Source organism: Sceloporus undulatus, chromosome 3, assembly GCF_019175285.1.
Source record: "Sceloporus undulatus isolate JIND9_A2432 ecotype Alabama chromosome 3, SceUnd_v1.1, whole genome shotgun sequence".
Lineage (NCBI taxonomy): Eukaryota > Metazoa > Chordata > Lepidosauria > Squamata > Phrynosomatidae > Sceloporus > Sceloporus undulatus.
In genome coordinates this window covers 106695753-106722496 of record NC_056524.1, presented here as the reverse complement: position 1 = coordinate 106722496, position 26744 = coordinate 106695753, and the positions used below count along the sequence as shown (strand labels likewise).

At 44.0% G+C, this 26744-nt stretch overlaps 1 protein-coding gene across 6 annotated transcripts in view; it reads left to right on the top strand.

The window, feature by feature from the left end:
• TFDP1 (transcription factor Dp-1) overlaps nt 1-26744 on the top strand; it is a 61531-nt gene that overhangs the window by 23570 nt on the left and 11217 nt on the right. For 5 of the 6 annotated variants that reach the window (XM_042458278.1, XM_042458280.1, XM_042458282.1 and 2 more), the window contains exons 7-11: nt 8555-8701; nt 10231-10299; nt 20220-20371; nt 21555-21721; nt 22514-22595. In XM_042458278.1, the coding sequence (XP_042314212.1) occupies nt 8555-8701; nt 10231-10299; nt 20220-20371; nt 21555-21721; nt 22514-22595 (617 nt within the window). The remainder of the gene's footprint in view (nt 1-8554; nt 8702-10230; nt 10300-20219; nt 20372-21554; nt 21722-22513; nt 22596-26744) is intronic. The other variant, XM_042458283.1, reaches the window with a different exon arrangement.

Sequence of the window (26744 nt, the reverse complement as noted above, 5' to 3'; positions counted from 1 at the left end):
ACACTCTCAAATCATCACACCATGACCAAAGAAACCCCCAAATTTAAAAACCAACCCCATGGTCACACTCTATGGCCGCATCAAAGCCAGGCCAGACGGCAACTCCGATCCCACATCCACACTTCAAATCATCCACCCATGACCACAAGAACCCCAAATTTAAAAAAACCAACCCCATGGTCAACTCTATGGCCCGCATCAAAGCCAGCCAGACTTGCAAAACTCAGTCCCACATCCCACACTCTCAAATCATCACACCCATGAACATCACCCCAGAAATCAAACCCAAAGGCAGAAACCCAAAATCTGAACATGCAACCCATGGTCAGCCCCATTCAAAGGATAAAGAAAAAAAGTGTTGCTGGTCTTGGTCTCAGAGTGGGCAGGGAAGGAGTAGGAGAGGACCGCTCTCAAATCATCACAGCCATGACCAAAGCAACCCAACAAATCTAAAGCAACCACACTCTATGGCCCACATACAATCAAGGCCAGACTTTCAAAGTCAACACCCCACACTCAAATCACACACCATGACCATACCACCCAGAAATCAAACCCAAAGGCCAAAAACCCAAAATCTGAACATGCAACCCCCAGGTCAGTCCCATTCTAAGATAAAGAAAAAAAGGTGTTTTCTTACCTTTGTGGTCTTGGCATCTGGTTATGGAGTGGGAGTGCGGCAGGAGGAGGGGAGGAGGAGAGGGGCAGCCCAAAAAGCCAAATTTAAACCAAATTCAAGCAATTTAACCACTCTCAGCCAATTCACGCATTTAAACCACTTCAGCCAATTTATCCAATTCAGCAATTTAACCAATTCAGCCAATTAGCCAATGCACAATTTAATAAAAGTTAACCATTTAAAAAAAAAATTGGTGTTTTTTTAAGGGTACCTTTTTTTTTAAGGGTCACCTTTGCCCGGATGGACGACGGTCTCCCTCTCTAGTGAAGAACTGGTCCAAGGTGTCTGCCTTTGCGGCTTAAGCAGTTCTAAATGGCTAAGGCAGAACATTATCGAAAGGGCAATGGCATGGCTGGTCAGCACTGCTCAGGGTGGTGCTTCTCCACAAAGGAAGCCACATTGTGGAATTGCCTCAGAATGTCTTTAATGTCTGCCGTGGCAAAGATGCCCCCGCAGCCTCTCCTGCTGGCCCCTGTCGAAATGGAGCACGTTCAATCCACGGCCAGCGTGTTGCATCGCCGCCAAAGGCCTTGAGTGCCTCTGTTCGGTCCCGTTGTGCTCCTCGATCAGTTCCTCCACGTCGTTGTCCACCTCGAGTCCCAGGGACCTTGCGATGGTACGATCTCGTGCACCTCTTCTTCTTCACCTGGCTCGCACCTCGGCCGCAAACCCTTCCAGGGAAGAAGCCATCAGGCCCCAGCTTCCTCATGCAGCAAATCAGGTTGCGCCTGCTGATCGCCTGCCAGGCCAGTCCACTCCTTCAAGCACAACCACGATGTCAAAATGCTGCTTCAGAACTCACGACGGGTCAGCTGTGTGCTCTCCGTCACATCGAAAGCAACGCTTGAACAGGTGCTTGGGGTGACCTTCTTGAAGTTGGCGATCACCTGCTGGTCCACTGGGTTGCAGAGGGAGGTCGTGTGGGGTGGCAGAACTGGACCTTGATGAAGGAGAACTCCGCGAGAGGATGTCCTTCTCCAGGCCATGCGGGTGCGCAGGGCATTGTCCAAGAGGAGGAGGCACTTCAAGGGCAAATCCTCTTCCTGGTACCGCTTCACTGTCGGGGCGAAGACGCTGTTGATCCACTCGACGAAAAGGAGGCGTGTGACCCATGCGCCATTGGAGCCAATCCCTGCACCTGTCCTTCTGGATGTGTTTGCCTTGAAGGCCTTGGATTCTCGAGTGGTACACACAGGGCTTGACCTTGCAGTCCCCCCCGTGGCCTTGACACACAACGCAAGTGTGAAGCGGTCCTTCATAGGCTTGTGGGCTGGCTGTCTCCTCTCCTCCTGGCTGATGTAGGTGCGGCGAGGCATCTTCTTCAGAAGAGGCCGTCTCGTCGCAGTTGAAGACTTGCTGCGGACGTAAGCCTTCCTCCTCCCACCACTGGCCTTGACGCGACGACGAAGCTCGGCGGCCTGGTGGTCTGCGCTGGACGCTCGCGTGACGGACGACAGAGTGGATCCCGGTCCTCCTCTTGAACCTGTCGAACAGCCACGTGATGCTTTGAAGTCCCGGGTGGCTGGCTCCTCCTGCGAAGAAGTTCCTTCGCCTGCTCCTTGCTGGCCAGGTCTTCGTAGATGGCGTGGCTTCTCGCAGTGACGCGGTGGTCAGGGTGTCCCCGACTCGCTCCTTTTCCTTGATCCAGAGGAGAAGCAGGCGCTCCATCTCTCGTGCCTCGGGTGTTCTCGCTTGGCGATGGTCGTCACGCCTTTCGCTGGAGCCACAACAGCTCTGATGGCCCTTTTGTGAGGACAGTGCCAATCTCGAAGGGGTTGCGTCATACTCCTTGCAATGTCCACCAAGCGCACGCCCCTCTCGTGCTTGGCAATGATGTCTTCTTGTACTCAAGGACAGGGGCCCTCTTCTTCTTTCACCGCTTGGCTTGGGAGCCATGCTCAAGCCTAAAAAGGACAAAAGGCACAGGCAATGAGCAAAAGCCACAATTGGAAACACCCCACCCCATGGTCACACTCTCGCCCAAACTGCAAAAGTCCCACCCACACTCTCAAATCACAGCCATGAGCACCGCCCCAGAAACACAAACCCATAGGCCAGAAACCCAAAATCTGAAAAATGCCACCCTTGGTGGAGTCTGGCACATGTGACCATAGCCAAGGTTAAAAGTCACACACCCAATTTGAAAACAGCACGCCATGAAGAAATCAAAGCGACATGAAGCCCATCTCCCCAATTCGAGCATGCCACCCTAAAAGAAAAAAAAAACCCAAAAAAATCAAGCCAGCACATCAAGGCATAATCCACACTTAGGAGCATGTCCCTACAAAAGAAAAAAAACCCAAAAAAATCAGCCAGCACATCAAGGCCTAATCCACACATTAGAGCATGCCACCCTAAAAGGAAAAAAAACCAAAAAAGGCTCCTGCACACACCAGCCCATCATCCACAATTCGGCATGTCACCCTAAAAGAAAAAAAAACCCAAAAAATCAAGCCAGCACATCAAGCCATATCCACACTTAGAGCATGCCAACCTAAAGGAAAAAAACCAAAAGGCATCCTGCAAACACCAGACCCATCATCACACAATCAGAGAGGTCACCCTAAAAAGAAAAAAAAAACAAAAAAAATCAACCAGACATCAAGCCTAATCCACACCTTAGAGCATGCCCACCTAAAGGAAAAAAACCCAAAAAGGCATCCCTGCACACACCAACCATCCATCCACAATTCAGAGCTGTCACCTAAAGAAAAAAAAACCCAAAAAATCAAGCCAGCACATCAGCCATAATCCACACTTAGAGATGCCACCTAAAGAAAAAAAACCCCAAAAAAGCGCCTCCCTGCAACACAGACCCTCATCCAAATTCAGAGCATGTCACCCTAAAAGAAAAAAAAAAACCCAAAAAAATCAAGCCAGCAAATCAGGCCATAATCCACATTAGAGAGCATGCCACTAAAAGGAAAAACCCAAAAAAGGATCCTGCACACACCAGAAACCATCATCACAATTCAGAGCATGTCACCTAAAGAAAAAAAAACCCAAAAATCAAGCCAGCAAATCAAGGCCATCAATCCACACATTAGAGCATGTAACCCTAAAAGGAAAAAAAACCAAAAAGGCAACCTGCACACAACAGACCATAACCCAATTCAGAAATCGCCAGTAGCAAAACCACAATCACAATTGAAAACACAAAAAAAAAAAAAAAACAAACCAAAACAACAACAACCACAGCAACCCACACAAAAGCATGTCACACTGTCTCACCCAGCCCACCCCACAAGAAGAAGGTAAAAAATCCAAAAACTAACCGGGTAGAGAAATTGCTGATAGCCGGTCTGATCGCAGATATGGCAAAAGCAGCAGAAAATTCCAATGCGAAAGCCAGGAAAAGTCTGAACCGCAACCAAGAATAGGCTCCAAAGAGACTCTTCTCACCAGTCGCGGGCCAGACAAAGGGGGACAGATCAATGGAAGCGGCTTTTATTCTCAGGCAAAGCACCCCCCCCAATTTCGTTAGACCAATCCATGATTGGCTTGATTTCGCAAGCCAATCAGCTGCTGCTAACGAAATTCAAAATTCGCCAAAGCTAACCTAACCGTAGCCCATGGAAATCTGGAAGCCAGTGATGCAATTGCATCATTTGAATTTCGCGCCGAAAAGAATTTCGTAACCCGAAAAATCTTTCGTATAACCCGAACAGTTTTTCCAAGCCGCGAATTTGTATCCCGAAAAATTCGTAACCCGATCATTTCGTATCCCGGGGTACCAGTGTATTATCAAAATATAAGTGACGCCTTACTTCAAAACTTCAGACAACCTCTCCCAGCAATTTCATGTAGATATTAAAAAGCAAAGGGGACAAGACTGAACCCTAATGTTAGACCAGTGACCAAGGAGTTGAACAGGAATCCACAAACACCACCTTCTGAGAACAACCCTCCAAGAAAGAATGGAGCCACTGTAAAACAGTACATCCAAACCCCATCCCAGAGAGGCGACTCAGAAGGATACCATGGTCAGTGGTATTGAAAGCCGCTGAGAGATCCAGTAGAATCAACAGAGACGTACTCCCCCGTCTTGTTCCTTGTGTAGGTAATCCACCAAGGTGACCAAAGCAGTTTCTGCCCCATAACTAGGTCTGAAATCAAATTGATGTGGATCTATATAATCCATTTCAGCCAGGAACCCCTGGAGTTGAGAAGCCACCACACGCTCTAGTACCTTGCCGAAAAGTGGAAGGTTGGAGCCTGGCCTATTATTGTCTAATATAGTAGGATCCAAGGAAGTTTTCTGCAGGTCTCACCACAGCCTCCTTCAAACATATTGGGTCCCAGCCTTGTTGTCAATAAGCATTAATCAATGCTCTTACCCTATTCACCCAGTCCTCCTTGTCCCTGTTTAATTATCCAGGAGGGGCAAGGATCTAGTACACATGTGGTGACTCTCATCTCTTGAAGGATCTTGTCCACATCCTCAGGCTGCACAAATTGAAAAGTATCCATCAATACTGGATAAGCAGGAGCCAAGGTTACATCCACCAGAAATGTGTCAACTCTGGCCTAAGTCAGAGCAAATCCAAGCGATTTTATCTTCAAAATGGTGACCAAATTCTTCCAAGGAAATTGTTGAGTGCCTTACAATCTCCTCTGGACCAGAACGCAGCAGATCCCTGACCACTTGAAACAATTCAGCTGATGAACGGTTCTGTGTAGGTGCAATATTCTGGCTGAAAAAGCTATTTTTGCTGTCTCTTTTGCTTCACCATATGCATTCAGGTAGATTTTATCCTGTATGTATTTGGTCAGATTCACTCTAGTCTCCATCTTGTTCACTACATTGCTGCCAGCTCCTTAGAAAACCAAGGGGCTGATTTAGGTCCACTCTGAGACAGGATGCTTAGGAGCAATCATGTCTACTGCCCTGATCATTTCTCTACTCCAGAGATCAACTCGGGCCTTGATGGGATCACCTGTAAGGCAGCAAGAAACTCCCCAAGAGCCATCAGAAATCCATTGAGATACAGAAGGTACTTGGTTCTAAGTTTCAGCAAGTCTAAACTTAATTAGGAAGTGATCTGTCCATGACAACGGAACACTAGAAAGCTCCTCTATTCCCAGATTACCATCATCCCTCCCTGTAAAGAACACAAGTTCTACAGTATGCCCAGCAGCATGAGTGGGGCCAGAAACCAATTGGGACAGACACATGGTTGTCATGGTAGACATGAAGTCCTGAGCTGTACCCTACAAGATAGCCTCGGCCTGGATCTTGAAATCTCCTAGCAATAAAAGCTGTGGAGGCTCCAACATCACCATGCATTTTTCAGTTCTCTTTTAAAGTTGGTGATTATTACTGGTAAAAAAATTCAATATTTTAAACACAACACTGTGTGAACTAACTTCCTTTTATATGTTCTGAATCTCACGTGATCCATCTTTAGTAGATTATGCTGGGTTCTGATATTATCTGCTTATGCATGTCCACATTCTCCAATCAGTGCATAGTTTCTTACACTTCTAACATGTCTCCATTTAGCCACACACGCACACCCCAACCTAACTAGTCACAGACATTGTTACTGTTCTTCATAGTGGAGTTACCACAGCCTCTTGCCCTTTCCACATCTTTTACAACTCTGCAATAATTTTTTCTGAGGTACAGGAACCCAAACAATACATATTGTTCAAACTACACCATATCCATTCTCCTAGTTTGGATACCTCATTCTGGAATTCATTGCTATCCTCATCATCATCATCATTATTTTAACTGTGCTAGATTAATTTGGTGTCTTTGTTAGCCCCTGCTGTCTTACTGATCTCCATTAACTCCAGCTAATTTAGGAACAAGTTTAAAAATAAGGTTCCAATACGGATTTTTGGTCCCACTGTTAACACCACTTTCTTGGTTCTAAGGAGCACTTTACAGGTCAGGCAAGTGGTTCATGTCTAGTTGGTCATGTGTCAGTGGATTTAGCCCAAGGGGAAAGGGCAGAGCCTAAAATAAATAACACCATAAAATAAGCTACTTTTCCACTTTTATTTGTTTACATTTAAATTTCATTCTTAACATTTTAAAACTAATAATTAGCAAATAATATCCTCCCACTCATATTTATTTTTGTTAAATTTATATTTATAAGGAAATGAACCTTTAAATCTAGTCAAATTGGCATTAATATGGTAATTACTAAGAGGTTGAATATAGTACTGACTAGCTTATGGATGACAGTCAGTATTAGACACTATATCTAAGAGCCAGTGTGGTATAGTGGCTTGAGTGTTGGGTTATGACTCTGGAGACCAGAGTTCAAATCCCTACTTGGCCAAGAAACCCACTGGGTGACCTTGGGCAAATCACGTGCTCTCAGCCTCCAGGGAAGGCAGTGGTATACCTTCTCTGAACAAATCTTGCCAAGAAATCCTGTGATAGACTTGCCTTTGGGTCACCATGAGTCAGAAATTACTTGAAGCACACAACAATACGTAACAACATATCCTTTCCTTCCATCGACTCAATCTGCCACTGAATTTCATACCTCCCATATACACATACGTGTGTGTGTGTGAGAGAGAGAGAGAGAAGGCATTGGGTGATATAAAATGCTTTTTAAGCCTGATTTTTATTGTAGCTAAATCTCTCCAGTTAAGTATCTGAGTAACGCAGAAATATTCTCTAGAGTTTAGACCCTGCTGATTTTCCTTTTCCCCTTTACCCTGCCCCGTCCCCGCCCTGGTTGAGATGCTGCTTATTTTGGAGTTGCTGGAAGATTTTTCTATTTGATAAATTGCAGCCATTTATTCCAGTGGGTACAGCCACATTCACATCTTGCTCTAGGCTGGGGTGGTAAACTGATTGGGGTTGGGGACCCATGCATATTGTACTTGCTTTTGCTATATTAGTATGCAGACTGTATCCTGAAAATTACCCCATTTGTCTTTTTTTCTTAAGAAAGAAAATTTATCCCAAAATGCAGAACAATTTTGTCATCCTGCTGCTACCATTATAGGTCCAAAAAAGGCCTTTTATTTTCAACACCTGTCTACCCTGTTGTTAAGCTTGCCTCTCTGTCTATCTTCTTATTACCCAGATGTCTTCTGATTTGAGACTGAGATACTGTACTTGGTCTTTTGAGCTCTTACTTTGTACCACTAGAGAGAGGATCCAGCTTGAATCTCTCCCATTTCTTGAATCTTCCTCTAATTCCCATGTAAAATGTACTATTCATTTGCTGTAAACCTCAAGCTTCCTGGAGATTGCTATGAGCCCTGCCCCAAATATTTCAATAACTTGCCTCTAGCGGTAAACAAATTTGCCCAGCAGAGCACAGGTAGTACCTAAGAAAAGAAGCTGAAACTACCAACTATAATTCAAACAATCTCCAAGGTATCAAATAGCAGCCCCAGTTAAAATGTCACAAAGTTATTTTGACATAAACCTGGTGGCACAGTGGCAAATGCCAGTACTGCAGCCACTCACAGCCACAGGGTTGTGAGTTCAGTCCCAGGCAGGGCTCCAGGGTCCACTCAGTCTTGCATCCTTCTGTAGGTCTCGAAAAGGAGTATCCGGCGGGTTGGGGGCAATTAGCTTACACATTGCAAACCTCTTAGGGAGCGCTTAAATGCACTGATAAGTGGTATAGAAATGTACTTGCTATTGCTCTCTACCAGCACTCCTATATAAAGTTCCATTTTGCAGATCTGATCATTTGTTCTGTTGTATACATAATTCTATGTCAAGTTTGTAATGCAAACAATTCCTGTTGTAGTTAACTGATAGCACTTGTGACATTACACCAGTTGTATCCCTGTCCCATTCCCCCCACCACCACCACCACTGATGTACTAAATTTTTCCAAATATTTTAGTATAGGCTATTCTAATATTTTAAATTCATCCTATCTGCAGCAGGCTTATGATCAGAAAAATATTCGACGTCGTGTCTATGATGCCTTAAATGTCCTAATGGCAATGAATATTATTTCCAAGGAGAAGAAAGAAATCAAATGGATTGGCCTACCTACTAATTCAGCTCAGGAATGTCAGAATTTAGAGGTAAAATTATGCAGATATTTGATGTTTGAAATACTTGTACTAAAATCGAGCAATTTCCATCAATTCAGTTACACTCGCCTTGACTTCAACACTGAATTATTTCCATTTGGAGATAGTTTAGTATGATGGAGAACACAGGTGTCATACCTGACTTTCAAAATTGTAATGGTTTTTACTTTAATATACAGCGGGCTTTTCACCATCCATAGATTTGCTATCCACGTATTTGAGCATCCATGGATGGCAAGCCCCATTGTTCTCCATGGTGATGTGTGCACGTGGCCATGGTAGCAGCCTTGTGCACATTGTGCTGCCATTGGGGACAGTGGGTTTTGAGGTCTCGCACTTTTTCTTATCCATGTGTGGGGGTCTGGAATGGATCCCCCGTGGATATGAAGGGCCAACTGTTCTTGTGGAATTGTATAGTTACATAAAGACCAAGTGTAGTTGGGGTTCCATATCCACAAATTTTTATTCATGGATTCAAGCCTCCATGGCTTGAAAATATTTTTTAAAAAATATAAATTCCAAATAGCAAATCTTAATTTTGCCATTTTATGTAATGGACACCATTTTATTATCCCATTGTATTTAAAGGGATGTGAGCATTCATGAATTTTGGTAACCACCGGAGGTGGGGTAGTCCTGGAACCAAACCCCAATGGATAACAAGAGCCCACTGTAAAAATGTAGGTTAGAAGGTGTCCCTTACTTTCTCCATGTTCCTCAAGCAGCTTTGCACTATAAAAGCACTACTGGTTGGAAAGGAGAACAAGGTCTCTTACATGCCAGAAACCATCAGAAAAGTTGTGAAATTTTACATTAATGTAATGATAATGAATGGTTGAGCTCCATTTATTGACTGTAAACAGGGCCTTGAAATTCAGGACAGGAAGACGATAGCAGCAGATTCCATAACCATCCTTTTTAATGCATGCTTTTGTCATTAGAAATTGATCTATTTTTGATTAAATAATTTATATTTTTATGTCTTTTGAATACTGGCTGAATAAGGATATATTTCCTTTGGTGGCAGTGTTGTTCTGGATGTTCAAATCTTTCAAATTTTGTTTTGAAAGTATTTTCTTTTATGCTGAGAGCATTTTTGACTGAATGAAATTTCATCTCTTATCCACTTGGGCGGATACCTGTCTTGTTTTTCTCACTTGACAACTAAAATAGCAACTGTCTAAGATCCACTTCAGCATATCTGAAATATTTTTAAAACATTTGGGTATTTTAAAAAGTCTGAGCAACTAGTTCTAATACATAGTATAACTGTTTCTGAACTTATCTCTCGTTCAGATGTAGATGCTACTTGGAAGTAGGACTGGTTTCTGAGAACAAGTGGAAAACCACTTTAGCTTCACAGAAATAGTTTGAAATTAGTTTGGATTTTAGTTTTTTATACACAGCTTTTATTTCATGCTGTTACTAGTGTATCATTAATACAAATCAAATTCAGATCCTTACTCTGGTTCTCAAAACAATGCAGTTCCTCTTTAATGAGGTTTCTTTGTTTGTTAAAGGTGGAGAGACAGAGAAGACTTGAAAGAATAAAGCAAAAACAATCACAACTGCAAGAACTAATTCTTCAGGTATTACCAAAGAAGGCTATCTGTTTTGGCAAAACAATTTGTATTGTTATATCAGTTCCCCAGTGTGCAATGAATTTATCTGCCCTGGTGCACTTCTTTATTTTACAAGTAACTAAAGTGTCTTTAGGAATAAGAACATAATGTTTTTAATTAGTTCATTCTCAACCAGCAGAGAAGGAGTCATCCCTGCATGGGTTAACTCCTGTCACTGCCCAAGTGAGGTAAGGGATCACATGTTTTAAGAAAGTACAGTATTTCTTGTTGGATCCCTATCTCTTCCTCAGTTCCTTCACCCTGCCTTACTCAGGAAGCTCTGCTCTTCTGTCTTTCTCCTGGCTATTTCTCTCCCCCCCCCCTTTGCTTTTTTTTTTTTTAACAAAATCCCCTTACTTTGTTAACACTGTCAGGCAGTAATAGTTTCCTATTTCTTAGACCCCTCTTCTTTACTCCAGCCATTGTGTCCCTTCTTTATCTCTCTCTGTAGGGTAATTTAAGTTTTCTAAGGCTTCATCCTTTGGTAAGGAAACTAGGGCCCTATACAGACAGGCCAAAATAAAGCTGCTTCAGGTCACTTTGGAGGTATGCTATTTAAATGATGCATGCGTCTTAAGTGTCCAGAAGCTGTGTGAAAGCTGCACTCCAGTCCTTAGGACTGGATCGTGGCTTTGGCACGGCTTCCAAACTCTTAGGACACATGCATCATTGAAACAAGGTACTTCCAAAGTGACTCGAAGCAGCTTTATTTTGTCTTGTCTGTATGGGGCCAAAGATATTTAAATATAAAAATATCAGAGCCAGGCATGTTTAAATCAGCAGAGTAGCAGAAATGTGTTCTTGTCTAACTATGTTTCCCTAAGAACAGAGATTGGCTCCAAAAACAGCACAAGTAGCTTGTAGTTCAATTATTATTATTATTATTATTATTATTATTATTATTATTACTACTACTACTACTACTACTACTTATACCCCACGGCTTACAAATTGTTAACTGGACATTTCCCTGCCCTCAGGCTTACAATCTAAAGACACAAGACACAAAAGGAGAAGGGAATGGCAGTGGGGAAGGGGAAAAGTCCAGCAGATCTGCTGTCCCTTTGATGCCTGAACCACGGCAGATGGACTGGAGGGAGCACCCTTCTTCTTACTCTGATTAGGCCCAATTAGGGAAGGCATTGGGCCTACCTTCTCTTCTCCTCAGAGGCCAGGATGGAGTCAGATGCCTTCTGGGAGGGTTCAGTTTCTTTAGGGAAACAAAAGTTTACTAATGGCTTTAATCTATGTATACATAGAAACTATTTCCTAATTTAGCTAGTGAATAGTTCAGGTAAAAATAATTTTTTATCTCACCATCTTTCCAAGGAAATTTGAGAAAGGAGGAAGATGGAAAACATGCAGTTCAGTAGAAAATCTTTGAGGGAGAATCTGTTAGTCCCAAAGAGGGAGTGACCTAAAACACATTGTTAGTTAGAGAGTGTGTGTGTGTGTGTGTTTGTATGCATGAATCCCTGTCTAAGGAGAGGGAAAGAGAATGCAACTATCTTCCAACAGTCTCTCATGAGAATGGTAGAAACATGCACTTATCAACCACCTCCATTACCATGGCAGCCACCTCAAGAACTGCTGCTGTTCATCAGGTGGTTGATTTATCAGAAGGGGATGTTAACCCCTTATAAGCTTGTCAAAGAGGTTGAGACTACTAAGCCCACTTCACTTAACAAAGCCCAAATATACTTCAGCCCAAGTTAGTGCTGACAGTCAGCAGGGGCTGTGGAGGTAGAAAGAGAAGGCTGTTTTAAGTTCTTCAGGTGCCTTTTTTCATCAGTTGAAATTACAGTGGACTCGCCTTATCTAGTATCTGCAGATTTGAGTGTCCACAGCTCGCCTCAGCTATATTACTCCATGGTGATGCATGCTCATAGAGATGCACACATTCCTGGTCATTGAATAATATGAGGCTTGAGCGTCCCTGTTTTTCCTATCTACAGGCCCCCTGGAACTGAACTCTTGTGGATGGGAAAGTCACTTTATTACTTACATTAACACTTTCTACTTATACCTACCACACAGCTATGTCAGTGATTAGATCTGTTGAAGTGTCAAATTGAGAGTCCTGATGAGGAAGCATCATAAGGCTAGGGCTAGGATTACAACTATTCAGTACAGAAATAAATGCAACTCTGTCCTCAAGCAGAAATCAGCCTTCTAACCCGAGATGTGGCTCCTGACCCACATTCTCAATCAGTCTTCCACTAGAGGTATTGATGTAGCTTCACTGCATTCAGTTATCTCTTAGGGACTTGTCTGAAACAGAGGCTGCATTGGTCAGATTCAGGGGAACAGGCAAGCCAAGCAGAGACATTTCAGTCAAAATGATTTTATTCCTCTTTTGTCTAAAACAGTTCAGCATTGGGTTTGCAAGACTCTCAATTTGACACTTCAACAGATCTAATCACTGACATAGCTGTGTGGCAGGTATAAGTAGAAAGTGTTAATGTGACACAAAAATTAGAGAAAATATACACTTTCTCCAGATGTTATGACTCTTCTTACAGTCTGATTTCAGCACTTTATAATAAATTCCATAGTTTTCAGGAAAGGAGACTGCCCTGAAAGACTCTTAAGGAGAAAAGAGAAAACTCACCTTTTAAGCTTCTCCTCTAACTTTGTGTGCATCTTCCACAGCATCCTTTATTTCTAGAGCAGCCATGCTCTGACTCCAAGATACTTTTGATAACCAGAACTAGATGCAAAGTCCCTACACAAGGCCTTACTGAAAAATTCTAAAGTCCTAGTTTATGTGGTTGATGCCACTAGCGACTCCCTGCTTTTCTCAGCCTGCTCCATTGCTGCTATCAGTGTAGTCAGAATATCCATTTGGCTAAAACACTGGAATGCAGGCATGCAATCTAGATCCAATTTAACTACAGTTTTTTATAAGGGAAATTTTCTGTTTGAGAGGAGGCCCTTAGGGACATCCAAATTTTAAAAAAAGGATAAGAAAAAGGCCTATCCTTTCTATGCCAAATGAAGATGCAAAAAGACAGACTATACAGTCTCCGCTTTTTGTCCTTTTTGTTTTTTCCTCTTGCTCTGGAGATGTGTCTTTCAAACTCACCTGGTCCAGATGCTAGTTTACAGTTCAGATCAGTGATTATTAAGAATAATGAGACAAGGTTATACCATAGAATTTAATAAATAAAAAAACCAAGGCATCACTTACTGAGGTCTCCAGGAACCTAGCAATGTGTCAGATCACCCCTCACCTGTTAGGTCTAGTAGGTCATAGAACCTGTTCCTCCAAATGAAAAGTGTATTCAGTCTTCTTCATAATGTCCAAAAAAGGAAGTGGTATTTGCCTGATTATGGTCCTCAGCTTTGTAAACTAGTAAGTAAAATACAGGCGTTTCCACATGAAAAGCCTGGGCAATCCAAGAGCTCATTTTCCCAGGGGACCATCTCCTCTTGATAGATCTTTCAGAAGTGTATTTGCATATGCTTATTCATACTTCATCACAGGTATACCTTCAATTTTGTTACCAGAATGTGCACTGTCAGTTGAAAGACCTGTCTTTTGGTTTGGCCTCAGCTACTTGAGTATTCGCAAAGGTAATGATAATCCCTGTGGCCCACCTGGAACTGCAGGACATCCACATCGTCCCATACCTGGACAGTATCCTTCTGAAAGCTCTCTTCTGAGAGAGCCTTAATGACCATTGTGTCTCTTCTCCAAAACCACAGTGTTGTGATCAACAAACAGAAAAACCACCTCTCCCCAAAAAGATACTAGTTCACCTGGGTGTCTTAATAGACACCAGCAAAGGTCACATTGCCTCCTCTCTAAAGAGAATAATGAAACTCAAGAAGAGGCCATGGAAAAGGAGCCATGCAGACAGATTAGGGTTGCTAGACCCTTTTCCCCCCCATATGGGTCTTTTGCTCCTTTTCTCTCGGAATGTACTGAGGAGGACATCTGCAGTAAATACTTTCTTAAAACATATGATCCCTTGCTTTACCTGGGCAGTGACAGGAGCTAAGCTATGCATGGATGGCTCCTTTCCCTTGCCTTAAATGGACCGTCATGGTAAGTTCTCTAATGTGCCAATTTTAACAATGTCATATTCTGATTTTAATTATTAATTAGCATTGGTGCCTTATATAAGTTGCTATGTTATCTGATGCCATTTTATCATAAGATCAGTTGTTTTATTCATTTTTGTTATAACTTTTTTATTACTCTAAAACGTGTGCTAGAAATAATACAGTGATCTGGAACAACCTCAAGAGTATGTTTAGACACCCTGTACTGTTTCAGTGGCCATTCCCTGGATAATGCAAAAGGCAGGGGAATAGGATGTCAAGACCGTCCCAATTTGACTATATTGGTACAGGAAACTATATTTTTACACTTCTCGATGGTTGTGAATCAGTGACTCTGGTTCTTTTGTGCCCTGTGTGACTCACACAAATGGCTCATATGCACCTGGAACCTACTAGAGCTATACAATAAGCATATATAATTTTGGCAGTAGCCCCTCCCTGCCTAAGCCCTCAGTTCTTTTTTGTCTGCTGCAAGAGCAGCATCATGAACTATTCTGAGCATTTCTGGGTTTTATCTGATGGTTTTGGATTAAAGTTTTCAGTTTACAGCTCTTGATTCTTACTTAATTTTGGATTTCAGATTGCCTAACAACTCTTTGGGACTGTTTTTTGGTTTGGGTTGTGGGGTTCAGCCTGTTCTACCAACTGTTTGTGACCTCATGGACTTATGGCCTCCTCCACTTTTTTCAGGAAGTATACTACATGCAGTGGGAAGATTCCTCCAAAAGACAGGTATTCTAGGTGCCTTTTGTGCCTGGGAGAGGGAAACAATGTGGGATTCCATGTTCCTTCTCAGGTGTTTATCCCTCAGGCACAACACAAGTGCTTTTTGAGACTGAAGGCTCTCCTTTGTTAAGAGCAGATGATCAGACGCATAAAGCAGGCCTCTTTATGCAGCCTCAGATAGAGTGTTGTCCCATTGGACTGGAACTGCCTCATGGTCCACGTCTGTTCAGACAGCTTCAGGCTCATTAGTTTGGCTTGTCTTGAAGAGATTGTTGTTGGAAGAGTCTAACAAACCTTTGAGAACTCAAGGCATTATGAATTGTCCAGCTGGGTATTCACCCTCAATTAATGTCCACTCTGGGCTGTTATCACTAGATACCAGTATGGGACTGTTGAAGAGAAGATCATTGACACTGAGGCAAGATTGTCTACAGAGATTCAGAATGGTCTCTTTAGATACATAACGAGAAAAAGGAGAAGGATGCATAAGACAATATAAGAAAAAGAAGGTGAAGACCTTTTCATCATGATCCCAGGCGGTACCATCCTGATAGTAGGGCTTGCCATTTATCCTTCAGGTTTTGTTGGCATCTGTTCCAACAGTGGAGAAAAGAGTTCTCCATGCCAATCTCTGTAGGATTCTTCTGTTCAGAGAGAAGTTGTTTCTGAAGTTATGGAATGGGAGTACTCCCCACAGGCTTTACTCATTAGTATGGTGTCTGAGGGGGAGATATAGGACCTATCCCATCCTCCGCTGGTTCTGTCTACACCAACTGATCCTTGTTTGCAGTTGCCTCCTCAGGAGTGGCCTCTAGTTCCTTTATCTCTACAAAGGGAGACTGCTCATCATCTTAGGCACTCTGCATTTGAGATCTGGTTCAGCCACTACTGCATTGTGGCACTTGTGGACTGCCAAAATCAAGAAGGGCATTACTCAATATTTTCTTACCAGTTTCTTTGAGACTGACACAGGTATGATGGGTTCCAAGAAACATATTCCAGATCCAAATTATGCTGGATGGGCTTCTCAGATTACTATGTTCAATTGAATCTTTCTCTGGATTATTATTATCATGACTGCGGATACCATGTATACCATGGAATATCATCATCATTATAGATATGAGACCATACTGCTGTCAGTAGCATTGGCGTCCAGATCTATTCAGGTTCCAGATCTTCTCAGTATCACCATTGGGTACAAGAGCTTTCTGAAGGGGTTGTGTAACTTCACCGAAGGCTGTATAACCCAGTTTACCATGGCATGCTCTGTTTCAATCACTAACACCACCAACTCATTACCGAACCCCTCAACTCCAAGCTACAGACCCTACAGACTTTCTCTTCTAGTGAATTGTCCAGTGCATGTGTTGCATGCTATTTTGCAACTTTAGTCATTGATTTTGGGGCGTGCGTGTGCTGATCTTGTCTTTCAGATCTTCTAACATGCTGCTATCGCCCAGCCTTGGTCATTGAGCATGATCCAGGGCCCCAGAGAGCTGATGTGTGGTCCTTTGTTGAGGATAGCCAAAGCCCTGGAAGTGAATCAGCTGGAACCTTGTATTGTTGATCCAGTCTTTCAAGGGGCTAATAATTCGGCCCCTTCATAGCCTTGATTCCACTCCTCCCAGTATTCTATTATTTCAACGTCAAAGAAAATGGAATGTTTTTATAAAGTGGTGAAGGATGACTGAGAGTGGCTGGTTCATCATCCCAAACTAAATGCAATCACTGTGGTTGCCACCCAGTTGAAGTCCTCACAAAAGTTACATTCCACACTGGCCGATAGAGAGGGAAAGAAACTGGACATTATGAGCCGAAAGTTCTAACAGCTGCTCTCTGTGTCTGGATTTCCAATCAAGCTACATGCATGAGGGCATGCCAGCAATTGTTATGAGAGGAACTGTGGGTAACATGATCAATTTACTGAAGGAAACTGAAAGTGCAGTTCTTCAAGCTTAGACGTGTAGGCTTTCTGTCTAACAAATCACCGCAGTGCATCATGATGTTAATTGCAGTGAGAAGACCCTTGTAGTCACTATAGCTTTGCACTGCTATGCTTGCTTGATTTAATCGGGTCTATCTCACCAGGTCCAAGTGATAATTGAAGACCTCAAGTTGGATGAGAGTAGGTTTAATGCAGAGTCTGATTATAAATTACAGCATACAAGATGCTCTCCATAGCAAGGAAGTTTGGCCTTCACTCCCAGGTACCAACATATAATCAAGAGTTCAACAAGCTAGACCTTTGACTTCTTCCCTACACCCCATCTTCCACAGCAGGCTTCAGAGATACAATCAAGCCTGGGTCTCCATCACCTCAGACTTGTGGGTTCTAGACATAATCATCAGAGAATATGCCATAGCATTTTGGAAGACTCCCCCATACAGATTTTGCACATTACTCTTTTCTTGCCCATTCTAAAAGATGAAGTGAAGGCCCTGCTACACAAAAGACCATCAAGCCTGTTCCTGTCTCCTGCATTTGGGGGGGGGTGTTCTTCTCTCACTACTTCATCATGTCAAAGAAGGTATTCTTCCCATTCTGGATCTTCACAATGTCAGCTTCTACATACAATCCAGACATTTCAGAAGGGTCTCTCCACTCCATACTTCCCTTATTGCAGATGGGAGACTGGCTTGCCACCCAAGACTTAAAGGGCGCCTGTTTTCACATTGCAATCCAACCATCACACAAGCATTTTCTCCTGTTTCATGCTGGGAAGGCTGCTTCCGTGTCCTACTCCTCAGCCTTTCTGCTGTCCCACATGTTTTTCACCAGGTGCATGGTTGTGGTGGCTGCATTGTTCGGTTTCCTTATATTGAAGACTGGCTTTTGGTTGCCCACATCTGCAAGCCTCTCCTAATAAATATTTCACTTACACTTTGACCTCTGGGCTCCTGGGTCTCATGCTCAATCATGGCAGGTCTCACTTGGAGCCTTCTAAACAGGTGTGGTTCATAGGGTCTCCTACAAACCCATGAGCTCAGGCCGCCTTCTAGGGCAACAGGAATTTTGTTCTGTCCTTCAGTGTCTTTGCAGTGGAAGAATGCATACCAGAGATGTCTAAGTCGCCCTGAAACGTACGGCTGGATGAATGATGCTCTTAGCAAGGCATGAGGATGAGACCTGTAGACTTGGTTCCTGCCATGCTTCAGTCCTCTCAACGATTCTTTGTATAGGAAGTTGATGATTCTGCAGGGTCTGGGATCATGCCCTCAGCTGGTAGATGGACTCCTGGAACGTTCAGGTCTGGATGCAGTTTCTTCCCCAACAGCCCGTATTGGTAGTCATGAATTATGCTTCCCTCAAGGGCTATTGGGGCATGTTCTGCTGGACTGACAGTCAAGGATCATTGGTCCTTCGAAGAAAGTAGCTCTGCATTTTCCAGTGATGGAGGGGAGAAATGTTCTATTGTTACTTTTCCACCTCCATCACTGAAAATAAACTTCTCACAGGTAAGCCAGTATTCCTTCAATCCTCTGGAGATGTTGACTCTGAGTGTTCAGACAGGCACCGTTAAGGGAAAGTGGTTCAGGTAGTCTCTGCCAACACCGTGGTGGTCTTCTACTTGAACAAGCGAGAGGCGTACCTTCCTTTGTCTTACAGTTCTGTGGAATCCCATGGGGAATCTTGGTCCCTACCAGTGATCTACCAGAAGAGAATATCTTAATGGATGTCCTGAAACAAGTACCAGTGGAAGTTGCCCATTGAAGATCTTTAGGAACTGGGGTGTACCGACAGTCCATTTTCTTAATTCTCCCTGGAACAAGCAGTACAAGATCTTCTCTACGGCTATCTCTCAGCCATCTTCTGGCATTTCCAGAGTCTTGGCAAGCCTTCTTGCTTTTTGGACCCCTTGGTCAGGATGTTCCTGAGGATACAAAAACATGCACCCACCTGTGATAAGGCCTGCTTGGTCTCCACCAAGGCTCCACCATCACTAGAGCCTTGTGCTGGTTCTTTCCAGTTATCAAGGAAACTGTTCAAGCCTATGGCTTTCTGTGACTTAAGGTTACTCACCTGTAAAACAGCTTTCTTGGTAGCCAACATCTCTGCCACAAGGGCAGATGAGCTCTGTGCTTAAGAGTTGATCCACCTTTCCTGCACTTCCACCAGGACTCTTAGACTGCATATTCTCTTTCTCCAATAATAGTATCTGGTTTTCATGTTAATCGAGACATTTTCCTTCCAGTGTTAATGCGGAGCCCTGCTTCAGATCTCACACATTCTCTGCAGTGCTTGGATGTGCATTGAACACTGGGCTTCTACATAGACCATAGTTGCTTCATTTGTAGGTTTCAGTGGCTTTTTCCCTGCTGTTTCATCAATAGGAAAGTTTTTCCAGTCTCCGTTCAGTATTTATCCAAATGGATTTAAGGTGGTAGCTGCTTTTTGGACGGTTGCTCTTTTTTCCTGTGTTTCACAACACACTCTACTCCTGTGGTTAGTAGCTTGCTAGTCTCCCATTTGTGTGAGTCAAAGAGAACACAAAGAAGAACAGCGGGTTGCTTACATGTAACTGTTCTTTGAGTGGTCATCTGTGAATTTGCATAACCCTGTCCATCCTCCCCTTTCCTTAGTTTTTTGGCTGCTGATTCATCATCCAAGGTTCTGAGGGCTTAAGCATAATGCACACAGGAGATGTGAGGAGCTACTGGCAAAACACTTTTTATATAGGTCTGCAAGGTGTTGGGAGATGAATTGCACAGGTGCAGGTGACCCATTTGTGAGCGTTTACAGATGAACACTCAAAAAACTACAGTTACAGGTATGCAGCTGATTCTCCTATTGTATTAATATCAGTTCATCACCCTTGGGAAGCTGCCCACCTGTACACCAATAGATGAATAATACCATCTCTGGTACTTTTTTTCTAGCCTGCCATTAGATTATAATTTCAGCACATTCAACTTTCCCCTTTTTCTTTAATGTAAATACTGCTTTCTAAGAACAGTCTTCCATAATCCTTGAATATGGTGTGTTTTTAGTTCTGAGGGGTACCCAAATACCCAGAATTCTTCAAATCAGAAAGGCAATTGTTTCTTCTTTCTTGAAAAGAAATAAAACATGTGTTTTAATCCCTTAACAGCAAATTGCCTTCAAAAATCTTGTTCAGCGAAATCGTCAAGCAGAACAGCAAGCAAACAGACCACCAGCTTCTAATTCTGTCATTCACTTGCCCTTTATCATTGTGAACACCAGCAAGAAGACTGTGATTGACTGCAGTATTTCTAATGACAAGTAGGTTTTGGTAGGAAAAGAAGTGTATGGGAAAGCATAAATTCATAGGAAAAGAAATAGTCTGTTTGAAAAGAGGGTCTGAATTTCTTCTTACTGATAAAGTTTTGGATGCAAGTTTTATCAAAACTATCTGGGTTATCAGTTGACAGAAATAATAGATTGTGCAAACTGCAGAATCCCTTGCTCAGATAAGTACAATAGGCCATGGACCAGATCCCATAGATGTTGTTGTTGTTGTTGTTGTTGTGTGGCTTCAGTTCTGTCTTTTGAGGGTGAGAGTAACATGTCTAAGGTCACCCACTGGGTATAATGATCAGCAAGGATTCAAACCCCAGTCTCCAAAGTCACAGTCCAGCATTCAAGCCACTATGCCACACTGGCTCTGCTGAAGATTTTGGTATATAAATTTGGCAGACTAAACTAAGACTGAGTGAGAAATAAATGGTACATGTTACCTTTTGAAAACTGGTTCCAGTTTCTTCAGACTCTGAATGTTTGCAGGTAAGATACTCAAGTAGCAAGTTTTTTTTGGCTTGGCAGACTTCACCTCCCTCCTGATAGTTCTTAGTGTTATCCACTTCCCTCAAATCCAGGCTACTGAGATCCTTAGAAGTTGACTGGAACAATAACCTGGATGTTAACTGTTATTTCCTGATATTATGTCTTTGTTTCCTACATAGTCCAAGTTTGTGTTCTTGGTTAAAAGCAAGTAAATGTCTCAGATCTTTGGGCGTGCTGCATGAGCAAATGTTCACTTCCATTCATTTTGTATTTGAGACCCCTGTGTTGCTAATTTTTAGGTGGCAAGTTTCAGACTACTATGGAAATATTCCTCCCACTCTCCCTGACACACACTGTTTCCACACCATTGGAAACACAAGTTTTTTCACAGCATTGTTGGAACTGGGTCCAGATTCAATTGCATGCAGCTGCAGAAATGGAATTTCCTGCCCCTCCTCCCCTCAGTCTCTCCTTAAACGACTATGCAATATAAGGCAACTGTATATCCTTGAATCATGCAAAATTTGTTTTTACTTAATCTAGAACACTGGAAATGTGTGTAGTTGCTAGCAATGTACATTATATCTTTAAAAGTTGTGTTTTAGCAGAGAATGTGTGGGAGGCAAATGTTTAGGAAAACACATGCGTGGTTTATTGACCGACTTCCATTCACACTCTACAGGTTTGAGTATCTGTTTAATTTTGACAATGCATTTGAAATACATGATGATATAGAAGTGTTAAAGCGCATGGGAATGGCTTTTGGGCTGGAATCTGGCAGTTGCTCAGCGGAAGATTTAAAAAATGCAAGGAGTTTGGTTCCTAAAGCTCTTGAACCATATGTGACAGGTAAGATTTTATGAAATACTTCCTCTTTTATGCTTGAATAATGAATTGAGGGAAGGGCAAACTGCTGTTAGAGCTTGACATAACAGCACCATACAGTTATATATTTTATAATTGCGCTATACAGGGAATGGGAGCCATCATTAATAGGAATGGATTACCATGCTGCTAATCACATAAATTTTGTTGTTAGGTTATTCATTGTAATAACTGCAGAAATGTTATTGACAATTAAGCCCTCATCCTCACTTGGTATCCAAAGATGTTTGCAGAACAGCAGAATTATGCAAAAATATAAAGGTGTCATTGTGACTGGAGTGCATGCCAAAATAGTTCCGACTGCAATAATATGTATCTTGCCCTCTTTAGTAGTGTCTTTCATTGGTTCAGACAAACAAAAAGAAAACAGTTGCTGTTTACATATAAAATACTGCGACAAAAGTTAACTAATCTGTAAACCATACTTTTAATGTTTTTCTATATTGGCATTATGATTCCAATATAAGATTCATTATATACATAGAAGATTTAAAGAACAAAAGCAAATTTGTTTTTTTATCATCACCCCAATAGCTGCACAATTAATTTTATGAAAATATAGTTGGACTGTTATAAGAATAGTTTCATAGTTTGTCTGTAATTTAAATCTTTCTATTTTGCAAATAGTTTCACTTCTGAAATTGTTCAGTGCTGTTAGGATAGTCTAATATATTTTATTAAATATATTTTTATGATTAGACTTATTTTTAATAGAGAATACATTTTCAAAGTTCATTATGCTTTTTTGTTTTCCAGAAATGGCTCAGGGATCAATCAGCAGTGTATACGTCTCGTCCTCGTCAGGTTCAGCTTCAAATGGGACAAGATTTTCAAACAGGTTAGATGAGATTGGTATTTATGTTTACACCAAATTCAGATAGGTGGCAAACATCAATTGAGTTCCTTCCTTTGGAGTATTTTCTGATCCCATTGAGAATTCCTGTATACGCCAGGATATTAAATAACAGTCCACAATACCCAATTACCAGTACAGTGGTACCTCGGGATACGAAATACCCAGGTTACGAAATTTTCGGGATACGAAAAAATCCCATAGGGAATTATTGTTTCGGGTTACGAATGTTTTTTCGGGTTACGAAAAAACTTTTGGTGCTTTTTTCGGCTTTTTCGCACGGAATCGCGGCTTTTCCCCATTAGCGCCTATGGCAATTCGGCTTACGAAGGCTTTTCGGGTTACGAAAGCGGCCGCGTTACGAATTAATTTCGTAACCCGAGGCACCACTGTAGCTGGAAAATACATATTGATATTAGATAGTACATTTGTTTTCAATGACAATAAGCCCTCCATGTGTGCCTTTAGGAGTTTATATTTAAAAGTTAAGTACACTCTTAGGTAGAATGCCTACCTATTTAGACCAATTAAAAATTAGGATCATTGTGTCTCTTTAGGCCTACTGGTACTAAAGTATTTTCAATCTATTGCTACCAGTGTGATGATAATTATATGAAGTGTGGAAATGGACAGTTGTACAGAAGCTTTACAGTTTATCCGAGCATTGGGAAGTGTGTAGCCCTCCAAATGTTGCTTGATGCAAATACCACCATCCTTGTGCAACTATTTATCATAATATTATATTACATTATATTATATTATATAATTAATATTATATCATATTATTCCTGGAGTGCCAAACATTCCCCAAGCCATATCTGAACCATAAGTTCTGCAACATGAAAGATGCTTGTAGCATCTCTTACAAACAGTTGAATTATGTGGGAAACTTTTAATGAAATATTGAGAATAATTTTTGGGTGAGTGAGAAAGTGATCACTGTGATCCTTTATGCTACATTCTACCTTTCCCAACTCAAATTTGGTTTTTGTGTGACCTTTGCTGTCTTTTATGTAACCTTTGAAAAACAACCCATTAATTTCAACCGACACTAGATTTAAGAAAGAAAATGAGTATGTTCAGTGTTAGTCACAGGTTGTTCTGATAGACATTTTTCTTCTTCTTTATACCCCAAAAGTAACTAGTTATGTATTCCTTGTTGTCAGTTTTGCTAGAGAAACGAGGCCAGATCATTTGTTCCCATGTTCCATTTGCAATTTCACAGCTCAACACAGTTTATAGCTATATGGTAGAAGATTGTTGCAAAAGTTTAATATATCAAGTGTTTTTGTTTATTTTGATCAAGTCACTTCACCATATGGTGATGCTATGAATGAGAGACTTCCAAGACACCCTGTCATCAATAGCCCTGCTCAGGTCCTGCCGACTCAGAATCATGGCTTCTTCTTCGTGGTCTCTGCGAATCATACAAATGGGTTTCACTGCGCCTGCGCAGTGCTGCTCGGAACCTACTGGAATCACTGGGCAGAGTTTACTCTGCAACATATTGAAACTTTTTGGCGGTAACTCTGCCCACCCGTTATAAGGCCCCTGCCTTCCCGCTCTTTTCCCCAGTTCCTTTTTTCCGCTGCGCTAGCTGCTTCAGGGAACTTTCGCTTGCTTCGCTTGCTTGGAATCACTTTCGTTTTTTGACCTCGGACTGTACTCTTTGTACAGTCTTTGTCTCCCGCCCCTGGTAACTTCGGACTTTCGGACTGTTGACCTCGTTTACGGATTCTCCTCTGGCTTTGACGACTTTGGAAATGCCTGCACCTTTCAAGAAGTGCGACATTTGCGGGGGCAAGGTGCCCGTCCAAGACCCGCACTCCTCCTGCCTGCTGTGCCTTGGCAAGAACCATGATACCAAGGCCTGCCTGCTCTGCAGATCCCTCTCGTCCCAGGCCCGGAAAAACCGTGAGTCCCGGCTCGCTTCGGCGATTGCCTTGGGTAAGGTGCAAGAGGGAGGTTCGCGGTCATCTTCTGTCCCGCCTTCCGCGCCCCCGCCTCATCTTCTCGGGCCAGTGTGTCCAGTGTTGCATCTGGGAGGACCGCCGTTCCCAGCGTGGTATGTGTCCTGACCGGGACAATCCCTTCCGCCACCTCCGATGTGGCCCGTGGCTCCAAACCGCCCAGCGCCACCGACGAACCCTCCAAGCGCCCCCACAAGTCTTCGGGGACTGAGGGTACCGAGCCGGCCTCCAAACCGACGAGGAAATCGGAGGGCTCGCGTTCTAAGAAGGCTACCGAGCCGGAGGTCCATCTCGCCTCGCCTTCGTCCTCCAAGGCATCCAAGGCATCGCGCCACGCTCCGAAGCCTAAAGAGCTGGCTGTGCCTTCGGAAGGGGCAAAGTCTCCAAGATCTTCCTCGTCGGCAGCGGCTGCTGTCCTCCTGGACCTCCCGGACAATCCTTTCTTCCCAGCGGAAGAGCTTCCCAGGCCTGGGAAAAAGAGGCACCACGACAAGACGGGTCGTGATCCTGCCCCGAAGAAGTCCAAGTCTTCCAAGGATCGGTCCACCACCGACCCACCGAAGGCGAAGGACAAGAAGCGTTCCCCTTCCAAACAGGCCCGCGCTTCCACTTCGACAGCTCCACGCGATCCGGAGCCTGCGCCAGGGGGTCGACGGACTCTGGTACCGGACACGCCACCGCCTCAGCCCACCATGGACTTTGTCCACGGGACAGAAGACACCGTTCTTCCTCTCTCGCCGGAACACCAGTCGCCTTCCCACTCTGGGACCGACGACGAGGACGATCAGCCTCGCAGACAGGGGATACCGGACCTGTTCTTTGATTCTCAATCCGGCCGGTACTATTTATCGGTTTCAGAGGACAGAGCGATCAAGGAGTTCACCAGGCTGAACCCCCATCCTGCAGACCATGGCACCTCGTCCAGATCGGTCCTGACCGTGTCTGTCTTCGAGAGATCTCCATCTCCACCTCGCAGGCGCTCACGATCCTCGACGGACTTCATCCCAACCCTCCCGAGATCCCAAGTCAGGGTTACGGACCCCCTCTCCTCTGACTTGGACTCCGACGAGGAACCTTTGCTTCCGTCTGAAGCTCCTTCGAACGAGGAGGTCCTCTCGGGGTCGGCCTCACCGCAGAGGATGCATAATCCCGAGCCGTCTTCCCCGTCGGACGACGTCCGGTCCTTCACCGAACACGTCGTCAAGATGGCGAGGGCTCTCGACATCGAGCTCGCCTCTCCGGAAGACGACGCGGAGGACCTGGTTGAGCGTCGGGTGCACGGACGAGTGCCTACTCCGCCTTGTCTGCCTCTCCTTCCGTCGCTCCAGACCATCGTCAAGAGGTCCTGGGACTCCCCGGCCACCCTGTCTGCTCCCTCCCGCAAGGTAGAGTCGCTCTGCAGAGTCGCCCCGGCGAGCTGTCCTTGGTTGGCCGACCACCCCAGGCCAAACTCTGCGATTGTGGAGGGAGCCCAACACAGCTTCGTTCCAAAGCAGGCGACCTCCCCTGTCGACCGGGAGGCGAAAAATGTGGACGGACTGGCCAAGAAGGCCTACTCGGCAGCGGCCCTTTCGGTCAAGGCCGCCAATTACACCGCCTGCATGGGGGCCTACATCCAGACCCTCATGGAACGGATCTCCCCCCTCATCCCAGACGTCCCGGATGACATCCAGAGGCAACTGGTGGAAGTCAGAGACGAGACTCATTCCATCGGGAGTTGGCTCATCACCACTTCCAAGAATATGGCAGACTGCTCAGGGAGGGCTATGTCTGCATCCACGGCACTTAGACGCCACGCCTGGTTGAGGGCCTTGGACCTCAACCCCACGGTCAGGGCGGCCATCGAGGACATGCCGCTCGACGGGACCGGGCTCTTTCATGCCGAGACCGACGACCGCCTGAACAGGAAGTTCAGGATGAAGAAGGCGGCGAAGAAGCATGGCATGTCTTCGGCACCGGCCTCTCCGTTCCGGAAGCGTCTGCACCCGTGGCAGCCGCAAGGTCAGTCACAGGGGACCTTCTCCCGGGATCGGCAGTCCCAGCAACAGGGCTCCCAGAGACACCACTTCCCCTCGCAGTCTTCCTCCTCCTCTGGCCGTCGCAACTTCCCGCCTCGGTACCGCAAGTCCCGCCGGCAGGACACCGACCAGGGGAAGAAGAGAAC